The sequence below is a fragment of the Galeopterus variegatus genome, unplaced genomic scaffold (genome assembly GCF_000696425.1).
Source record: "Galeopterus variegatus unplaced genomic scaffold, G_variegatus-3.0.2 Scaffold973, whole genome shotgun sequence".
NCBI lineage: Eukaryota > Metazoa > Chordata > Mammalia > Dermoptera > Cynocephalidae > Galeopterus > Galeopterus variegatus.
In genome coordinates this window covers 70,631-81,400 of record NW_007727084.1, presented here as the reverse complement: position 1 = coordinate 81,400, position 10,770 = coordinate 70,631, and the positions used below count along the sequence as shown (strand labels likewise).

The following is a 10,770-nucleotide window of genomic DNA, read 5'->3' as shown; positions in this document are numbered from 1 at the left end:
GCGTTGTCAGTCTTGAGCCGCTTAGGGGCCCGGCCGCCCTCACTGCCACCGCCGTAGTAGCGGCCACCGCCGCCTCTGCCGCCCGCCGCCGCCATCTTCACCATCGCTCCCGACCGCCTCCGCTGCTCGTCCGGTTGCTGCCTCTGCTCCAGCCGCCGACGCCGCTTCTCCGCCCGGGGCAGCAGCCTCCGCGACATGGCGGCGCAGAACCCGCCTCCCCCCGCCTCTCATTGGGGGAGGGACACGCCCGTCACCCGCCGCCCCCACCCGATAGGGGGAGCCACTGGTCCCGCCGCGGGGGGAGGGGAAGTCGATGCACGCCTTGCGTGCCTATTGGATACTGCCCACGCCGTTCTGCAGGAGGGCCCGCCCTCGTTTGTCTGAGACACTCCTTATAGGCAAGCGCCTTCTGCCAGTCATTCCGGCAACTCCGCCGCCTTAAAATAAACTCCATTTTGATAGGTCGGATTTCTGGCACTGGCTGAATTCCCGAGGAGCACCTGATAGGAGCGGGGCGCCAAGCCTTCTGAGAAGCCCTGCCTCCTTCCTGCTTTCATTGGCTTTCTCGATAATCCCTCAGACCGAAAGTCTTTAGTCCCCCGGTCACAACGATTACTTTCCCGCGCCGCTCCGCCGGGAGGCAAAGAAGCCCCTCCCTTTTATCCTCTCCCCAGTGGTGACTGCAGATGCCCATCTTCTACATCTCCACCTGATTGGCCAATTGAGAGTGGAAAACTATCCTTTCGCCAGGTTATAAGACACTGATAGTCTGATTGGGTGAAAAAGAGGAAACCCACTGCAGGGTAGGCTCTCTGGCGTAGTCTAGCAAAAGATTGGAGGCGAGGACGCATGCGCGAGTATGTTCTCCTGCTCCCATGGCGGGCAACCCTGTAAGAGAACTATGGCCTGAAGTACCCGGGGTATTTATTGAGTGATTGCTATGTGCAGCGCCGGAAGACTAGACTAAGACGGAAGGCAGCTTCCAGGGCAGCTCTGTCCCCGTCACTATACTTCATTCCTTTCCACCTCCAACCTACCCAATGCTGGAGGAATTTTTTAAAATTCAAAATCTGATCCTTTCCCTCATTTTAAAACCACTCACTGCTAAAATAAAACAAAACAAAACCACTCACTGTTGCTGTCTTCGGACCCTGCCCAGTTCACCAGCGTCATTTCACCACTTCACCTCTAAATTCAGTCACAATAACTCCTTTCAGGTTGCAGAGGTGGGAGACTCTTTTGCGCACCTTTTTTTTTTTTTTTCCTTTTTGTCTTTTTTCGTGACCGGTAACGGGATCGCAACCCTCGGTGTCGCGTCCGCACCCCGCTCAACCAGTGAGCGGACCTGTCTCTATATGGGATCCAAACCCTCGGCGGGAGCGCCGCCGCACTTCCAAGCGCCGCACTCTACCGAGTGTTTTGCGCACCTTTTGATCTCTGGCCGTGCATCCCCTTCCTCTTGGAATAGTTTCCTACTCTCCTGCAGGAGCTAAGGTCTAATTCTTCTTGTCCCTGCGGTCTCAGTTCATGGGTCAGCCCAGATCCCCAAGCTTCCACCCCCCCACCCTCTATAACTCAGGCCAATGGTTTTCACGTGACAGCCCTGATGACTCTGGGTCTTCACAGTCTGCAAAAGCCTGTCTCCTCCCTTGTATGGAAGTCCTGTGTGGGAAAGGGAGTGGTGGTCCTTGCCTTAGCCTTAGTGAGGGTGGCCCGCCTAACCAAGCACCCTGTACAGCACCTAGCACAGGGCAAGCGCTCTGCAAAAGAGTCGTTCTTGTGATCTATGCATCCGCTGGGCCTTCGCTCCTCGGGGTTGGAGCAAGACCACCCCAGATTGCACTGCAAAGAAAGCCCTCCCTCAGTCTCCAGGCTCTTGTGAAACGTAATAACAGGAACCTGGGGGCAGGATGGCCTCAGTTCCCGCGGGCAGGGGGCAGACTAGGGCTGACCCTGGATCCCGACCTGTGAGAGCTCTAACGTTATAGAGCTACCTGCAGGACAGCGCACTTAGCAAGGGTAGTGTCGGGATAACACGGGGGACGCCCTCAAAGGTGCGCCGGATCCTTTCCACCAAGATGAAAGAGGGTTCCCGAAGTAGGAGGTCTTCGTGGAAACTAACTTTGAAATGGAGTCAATGACACTAAAAGAGTGGGACAGACCTAGAGGGTCTGCCGTTATGGAAGACAGGGAAGTTTTGCGGGGGGAGTCTGATAGGGACGTAAATCAGCTCCCAGTCACACCAAGAATATTCGGAAACGCCTGCAGAATAGGGGCCAGCGCTATGTCTGAAACACGTGACCCATGCGACGACAGGAGGGCGGGGCAGGCCTCACTGAAGGGCGGGGTCTCGTGGTCCCGACGTCAGAAGAATGCGGTGGGGGGAGGGGAAGAGAGGGGGACCCTCCTTTCCCCGCCCGCGCGCCCGGTCCGGACGCCCCTCGCGCCGGCGCGCGCGGACGGAACGCGGCGGAACCGTCCCCGGCGCTGCACGTTCCAGACCGCTCGCCGTTTTCTGCACCCCCGCGCTCCCGGCCGCCGCCCCTCCCCCACCCCTTCCGCTCGGACAGCGGCCCCGGGCCGCGGGTGGCGCCTCCCACCAGTTCCCCCGCGCCCCTCCCCGACCCCTCGCCCCCAGCCCCTACCAGCTCGGCGGCGAGCCTGGCCGGCCGTCCCGCATCGAAAGGAGAGCCGACACTGGGAAGTTTTGGGGGAGGGAGGGGCGGGCCTTAAAGGGACCACGACCTCTTTTCATCCCGGAAAAAAAAAATGTGGGGGGAGCGGGGAGGTGGTGGGAGACCGAGAGTTGCTCAGCAGTTAAATGGAGGAAACCAGGCAAGAAAAGATTGGGAAGACCGCTGAGCCGCTGCATTCGGGCTCCACGTCCCTCTCCCCTAAAACCTACCCCAGCCCCCACCCCCTACCAGACAGAAAGTCGCGCGGTTGTTTGGGATTCGGGCGTCATGCCTCCTGGTCAGCCAAGTGTTGTGTCGCTTGAGGTGTACATTGTACAGATGGGGAAACGGGCTCAGGGGACGCAAGTGACTAACCCCAAATGCTACAGCTTGTAAGTGGCGGTTCTAGTTGTGGTTGTGCGGGTGGCAGGATGGAATGCAGGTTAAGAGCACGGGCTCTGGAGCCACATTCCTGGGGTTCAAATATGGAGGCTGCACTTACTAGCTCTGTGGCCTGGGGACAGTGGTTTAGTCTCTTGGGCCTTGTTTCCTCATCGATGGCAATGTTACCTTCGTCAGGGTGGTCATGAGTGCCAAGAAGGTCCGGAAATAGAGCGGATCTCAGAAATCTAACCCTGTTTCACAGATGAGGTAAAACAGGCCCAAAGAGTGGAAGGAACAGCTGGAAATTACCACAGCTGGGTAATTTTGTTTTCTGAAAGAAAAAGTCGCTCCCCTCCTTACCCCACAAGGCATAATCTGACCCTCCCTTCTAAACCTGAAGCTATTCCTTGCTCTGGCTGGTTAGCTCAGTTGGTTAGAGAGCCGTGTTATAATACCAAGGTTAAGGGTTCGGATCCCAGTACTGGCCAGCCGCCAAAAAAATAAAATGAACCTAAGGCCTATCCCTCTCCAGTTGCACAAACACTGGCTTTCCCTCCGTTTATCAAATGCCCAAAGCTCATTCCAGCTTCAGGGTATTTGCGTTAGCTGTTCCCTCTGCCTGGATGTTCTCCTCCCAGGTCTTCACTCCTTTCCGTCCAACAAGCCTTGAGGTCTTAATTCAAATGTCACTTCCTGATCACTCCAGCTTAGTTAGTCTCTTTACACAGTTATAATCATGGCTCGCCATTTATCTATCTCTTTTATTGCCATGTAAAACTGTCCAGTTTATTTGTTTCTGTTTCCTTATTAAAATCTGTGCTCTTCTAGGGCCAGAAGTAGGTATGTCTTAATCTGTCTAGTGGAATGCTTTACGTTCTTTTTTTTTTTTTTAAAAAAAAAGATGACCGGTACATGAAAAAAGACAAAAAGGAAATAAAAGATGACCGGTAAGGGGATCTTAACCCTTGACTTGGTGTTGTCAGCACCACGCTCACCCAGTGAGCAAACCGGCCATCCCTATATGGGATCCGAACCCGTGGCCTTGGTGTTATCAGCACCACACTCTACCGAGTGAGCCGCGGGCCAGTCCCTCAACAGACATTTATTGAACCAACAATATTTGGGGCATATGGAATAAAATGGTGAACAGTGAAAAATTCCAGCACTCCTAGAGGTGACATTCTACTGAAAGAGATGGACAAAAAACAAGATAAGTAAAACAGGCTGCCGGGTTCACTCAGTTGGTTAGAGCACCGCCTCGTAACACCAGGGTGGAGGGTTTGATTCACTTTACTGGCCAGCCACCAAGAAAATAGGAAAAACTGTGTGTTGGGTGGTGATAACTGCTACAAAGAAAAATAAAACAGGGAAGGAAGATGAGGAATGTAGAAAGCAGTTTGCTAAGCCTCACTGAGGTGACACTTGGTCAAAGATCTGAAGGAGGGGAGGGAAGGAGCCATGTGGATACTGGAGGAAGAGCATTCCAAGCAGAGGGGACAGCCAGTGCAAAGACGCTGAGGCGTAAAGATTCCTGGTATGTGCCAGGAGTTGGTAGGAAGCATGTGTGGCTGGAGCAGAGTGAGCGAGGGGACCAATGGTAAGCTATGTGGGCAGAGAGGAGAGGGGAGGGACAGACATGAGGGTCCTCACTGGCCACCAGGAGTAAGCTAAAAGCTTATACTCTAAGGTGGAACCAGAGCAGAGGAGGGTAATGATCTGAGTCAGGTGTTCCTAGGGTCCCTGTTGGCTGCACGATGTGAGTACGGGAACCACATTGTGGAGGTGAATGGGAGCAGGAAGACAGTGAGGAGGCTGATTCCATGGAGCAGTCTGGAAAATAGGGTGGATGGGGTCAGGGTGGGGGCCATGGAAGGGTTGAGGTGGGCCAGTCCTGTATCTATTTTGAAAGTATAGCCCATAGGATGGGCTGAGGGGTTAAAGCTCCCCATGACTCAAAACCCCTCCTGCAGGGCTCGTAGGGGCCAAGATTCCCATCTCCTTTTGCTGCTCTATCCACTATGAGATACTACATTAAAGAAAATCCCCTCTCACTCTCCCGTGGATGCAGGCCTGTCCCCTGGCCTCTCAGGACCAGTTGTCCACATTAGTGACCATCAGGGGTGTATTAGTATGTTTCTGTTGCTTATAGCAAAATACTTGAAACTGGGTGACTTACAAAGAAAACAAAATTTATTGCTTACACTTTCTGAGCCTGGGAAGTCCAAAGTCCCTCTAGTGGTGGCGACAGTGACCCAGAGGTCTCACATTGCAAGAAGGTGGAAGCAAAGAGAGCAGAGATGGACTCTCTCTTCTTTTAAAGCCCTCAGAACCACGCCTCTGATCACCATTATTAATCCATTCACTATAGCACGGTCCTACAATCTAATCACCTCTTCAAGGACCCACCTTTAAATTACTGTAATAGGATTTCCCATCCTTTTAACAGTCACAGTGGGGCCACGTTTCTAATACATAAAACCTGGTGGACAGAATTAAAGTTTCAGTGAGTTTTGGGGGGACATAATTCAATCCATTACAGGGGGCATGCATAATGGCCCTTAAACACCTGCGGCACCCCATCCAGGTGGGGATCCTCCAGCCCATATCCTTTTTTAAAAAACACTAAAGTTTCTTTTAATTAAAAAAAGTCTTGGGGCTGGCCTGTGGCTCACTCGGGAGAGTGCGGTGCTGATAACACCAAGGCCACGGGTTCGGATCCCATACAGGGATGGCCGGTTGGCTCACTGGCTGAGCGTGGTGCTGACAACACCAAGTCAAGGGTTAAGATCCCCTTACCGGTCATCTTTAAAAAAAAAAAAAAAAGTCTTAATTAGGTAATACATGAACATGGTGTAAAAATCAAACAGTATTAAGTAATTTATAGTGAACAGTGTCCCTCCTCTTCACCATTTCCCTCCCGAGGGCAACTGCTCCTACCAGTTTCCTGAGTGCCTTCCAGAGATATCCTAGACACATACTAGCAAATGCTTAAATATATACACCTTTTTCCAATTCCATACAAATGTTTCTGCTCTTTGAGTTTTTTTGAAGATAATTTCATATTTATTTATAAAGAGCTGTCCCATTTGGTTTTGCTCTGAAAAGTTTTATTAGATAATGTATAGAAACCAAAGCATTGCTTAAAAATTATAATAAGGGGCTGGACCTAATGAAAAATTGTAATAAACTCAGTTGATTAGACTGTGGTGCTAACACCAAGGTCCAGGGTTCGATCCTTGAACCCACCAGCTGCCAAGAATAAAACAAAAAAAATTGTAATAAAATACCCAGATATTCACCACCAGCTGAAGAAATAAAATATTAGCAGCACCTTTGGGGTCCCCTCCATGTAGCTCTTGAATTGCATCAAATCTCTGCACTCGAGAGGTAGCCACCATCCTGAATTTTGTCTTTTTATAATGTCCTTGCTTTTCTTTATGGCTTTATGTATCCCCAAACAATCTATTGTCTTTCCTGTTTGGGGCCATAATAAAAATGGAATACTATTGTTCGTATAATATTTTCAAGATTTATCCATGATGGTAAAAGTACCTCTTAGTTCACTCAATTTCATTGCTGTATAATATTCCATTGTATGTATCACAAACTGTTCTACTGATAGTGAGCATTTGGTGGGGAGGGTTCCTAATTATTTGGTTATAAGAAGAAAAAAATGCTGCCTTGACCATTCCCAGTGATGTCCTCTTGTGCCCATGTGCGAGAGAGTTTTCAGGGCACATAACTGGTAGGGAATTGCTGGGTCATATGCACATCTTTTTTCAACGTTACTGGGTGGGGCTGGCAAGTTAGCTCAGCTGGTTAGAGTGCAACCTTGTAACAATAAGTTCAAGGGTTTGGATCCCCATACCAGCCAGCTGCCAAACAAACGAAAACATTACTGGGTAATGCCAAATTATTCTCCAAAGTATCTGTACTGTATGTTCCCACCAGAAGTATGTGGTAGGTTCTCATTGGTTTTAATATCTGAATAGTTTTCCTCAGATGGATGTTCCATAATCTACCTTATAAGTGGCCATTGAGGTTGTACCCAGGCTTTTGCTACTGCAAATACTGCTGCAGTGACCAATCTGGTATATATACTATGTATTTGTAGGATAAATGCCTAGAAGTACTTTCTCAAAGTGTAAGTACAGTTTATTTCATTAATTACTGTTTATTATTACATTTATCATTTCCTTCTTTCTCTGGGTTTCTTCTGTTCTTTTTCAGAACTTCTTAAATTCAAAGCTTTTCTTCTTTTCCAGTGTAAACCTTTGAGGCTGTGAATTTTCCTCTCCATGCTGATTTAGCTGCATCAAACAGATTTAAACGTTTTGGAATTTCCATTCTAATTTCTCCCAAACAGATAGTGATTTTTACTTATCTTTTTGTTGTTGATTGCTAAAATAATTGCAAGTTGGTACACTTTACATTTTGAAAGATTTCACCAAATTACCCTCCATCAGCACTGCAACAATTTGAGTTCCTGGCATTACTGTATAAAGAAAATATTTTTTGCACTTTCTCAAAAAACACTACAAAATTTTTTACATTTTTCAATCTAAAAATGGTTTTAATTTTCACTTACTTTATAGTTATCTTATTGAAAGTGAGTCCAACGTGTGTGTGTGTATGTGTGTGTGTGTGTGTGTGTGTGTGTGTGTGTACACATGCCATAGGAATATCTGGAGGAAAAAACATTCCAGGCAGAAGGAACAGCAAATGCAAAAGCCCTGAAGTGAGAACTGAAGGAAGGCCAGCATAGCTAGGTAGAGCAAGCAATAGGGTGAGTGACAGCAGACAAGGTCAGAGAGGAGATGGGGGCAGGTTGTATGGGGTCTGATGGGACATGCTGAGAATGAGGACTTGAGCCTTTTCACATGAACCATGAGAGGGTTTAAAACCCGGAGAGACGAGATCAGATACTTTTAGATTAAAAAATAATATCTTTATTGGGATATAATTCACATAAAATAAAATTCACTCATTTAAAGTGTACAATTTGGTGGTTCTTAGTATACTCATAAAGTTAAGCAACCATCACCACTGTCTAATTCTAGAACATTTTTATCACTATATTAGTCCATTTTTGTTGCTTATAACAAAATACCTGAAACTGGGTGATTTATAAAGAAAAACGAAGTTTGTTGCTTATACTTTCTGAGCCTGGGAAGTCCAAAGTCCGTCTGGTGGTAGCAACAGTGACCCAGGGGTCTCACGTTGCAAGATGATGGAAGCAGAGAGAGTAGGGAGAGAGACCGATAGACTCCTCTCTTCTTTTAAAGCCCTCAGAACTATGCCCCTGACCACCATTTCTAATCCATTCACTATGTGGCACGGTCCTACAATCCAATCACCTCTTTAAGGCTCCACCTTTCAATTACCGTAATAGGATTTCCCACCCTCTTAACAGTCACAGTCGGGGCTAAGTTTCTTTTCTTTTTTTTTTTAAAGATGACCAGTAGGGGGATCTTAACCCTTGGCTTGGTGTTGTCGGCACCACGCTCAGCCAGTGAGCGAACCTGCCATCCCTATGTAGGATCCGAACCCGTGGCCTTGGTGATATCAGCACCGCACTCTCCCGAGTGAGCCACGGGCTGGCCCTGGGGGCTAAGTTTCTGATACATAAAACTTGGGAGACACAATTCAAGCTTCAGTGAGTTTTGGGGGAACATAATTCAATCCACTACACTCTCAAACTCTATACCCATTAGCAGTCACCTCCCCTCAGTCCCTGGCAATCACTAATCTACTTTCGGTCCCTATGTATTTGCCTGTTCTTGACATTTTTGTATAAATGGAATCATTTACTATGTGGCCTTTTGTGTCTGACTTCTTAGCATGTTTTCAACATTCACTCATCTTGTAGGATGCATCTGTAATTAATTCCTTTTTATGGCCAGATAGTATTCAACTGTATGGATATGCCACATTTTGTTTAGATATTCAACTGACCACTACTCCCCACTTCTCCACAGTTTTAGCTCTCAGTTCCCTGCCTCTCATGCTGCTTGTATTATCATTCTTGGTAATTTCCATATCCAGGTAAATGATCATTTGACCACTCTGGCCTCACTTCCCTGACTTCTTCTCCTCCAGTGATTTTGTCCTCCTCCCAATCCCTACCCCCAGGGGTCACACTTACACCTTGTCTCAATAACTTCAGCTTTTCCAGACTCAATTTTCATGCATCTCAATCTCTGCCTATCACCTGTCTTTCTAGTTCATTCCCTTCAGAACCTCACCTCCAATAACCCACTGGCCCTACCCTCTTCCCACCACCCCTCAACCCCCTCATGTCTTTGCATGGATTAAATTCCTCGGCCAACCATTATGATCACTCCCTTACCCACATTTTCTACTCACTTCCCCATCCTCCATACTCATCTGGCAAAAACCCAACCCTTGTTAAATCCGAGGCTCCACCTACTACATTCCCGCATCTGTGCAGCTGAATGTAGATGGAGAAAAATATTCACCCATGCTAACTGGTCTCACCTTGAATTCATGCTTTACTGACTTTGAGTGGACCCACAATGCTGCCCAGTGACTTTGTTTTATGTCCCTGGTCTCTTGACTCTCCCAGATGACATACATACCTTCTCAGACCTCCCACAGCTCCTTTCCCGTCTTCACTCCCAGCGGTGACCTTCCTGCTTTGAAAGCCACCCTCTCACCCCCTTCACCCTCCTCTTTGCATCTTCCTCTGCCCACTCTGCCTTCCCAACTCTGCTTCTGTTACAGGCAAGCAGCCCATCTGCTGGGGTTCTTTATTTCCTATGTATGCATAGTTTCATTTTTCTCTTCTACCATTCAAGAAATTGTTACCTGTGGACTTGGTCTCAGGACAGAAATGTGGTGGGTCCTGAAAGCAGAAATAGACCAGCCTTCTTTTTTTAAGCTTCTTCAGGCTCCAAGCAGAAATAGTTTCATGGTCTGTTGGGTCTCAGATTGAAAACTCAAATGCCGTCAGGGGCCAATGGGTAAAGCCAGCCCCGTAAAGGGAAATTTCTCAGTTGCATTACACAGTTGTGACACCTCCCTTTCTCCCTCCACTTTATTTAGGTATAACTGATACATAGAAAAACACATATTTAAAGTGTACAGTTTGGTGAGTTTTGGCTTTTGTATATGCCTGTGAAACCATCACCACAATCGAGGTAATGATCACAAGATAATGAATATATTCATCATCCCCAGAAGTTTCCTTGAGCCTCTTTATAAACCTTCTATCCCTCACTCCCCAACACAAATACACACCCCCAGACAACCTCTTACTGCTTTCTGTCACTATAGGTTAGTTTGCATTTCCCAGAATGAAATTATATAGTATGTACTCTTATGTCTGGCTTTTTTCATTCAACATAATTATTTTGAAATTCATACATGTTGTGGCCTATATCAATAACTCTTTTTAAAAATAAATTTCTCTGTACTATTTGTAAAGCTACACGACCACATCAGTTATCGGGCTCTTTTGCCTGCCCATAATCCTGCCGACTGGGCCAATTGTCCAGCTAGGGCTGGGTCTGGAGCTCATAGACCCCTCAAGCCCATTCACATACTGGGTCACAAACCCTTCATATGCCAGGCTGGGTCACCAGACCCCACACACACCAGGCTGGGTCTCCAGACCCCTTACCTGCAGGTCTATGAGATAGGTAACCAGCAAACAGGCCCTTGGAGGCTGCAGGTTGGAAAGGCATGGCCG

General features: G+C 47.8%; 1 protein-coding gene across 4 annotated transcripts in view; it reads right to left on the bottom strand.

The window, feature by feature from the left end:
• HNRNPL (heterogeneous nuclear ribonucleoprotein L) overlaps positions 1 to 2,691 on the bottom strand; it is a 15,056-nt gene extending 12,365 nt beyond the window's left edge. The window contains exon 1 of one of the 4 annotated variants that reach the window (XM_008573937.1): positions 2,646 to 2,691. Coding sequence is in view for 2 of the 4 variants with exons in the window: in XM_008573933.1 (XP_008572155.1) it covers positions 501 to 557 (57 nt within the window). In the remaining 2 variants the exon portion in view is untranslated. Of the gene's footprint in view, positions 1 to 500; positions 1,136 to 2,645 lie in introns of those variants that run through there. The other 3 variants (XM_008573936.1, XM_008573933.1, XM_008573934.1) reach the window with 3 other exon arrangements.
• Between the last annotated feature and the right edge of the window lie 8,079 nt (positions 2,692 to 10,770).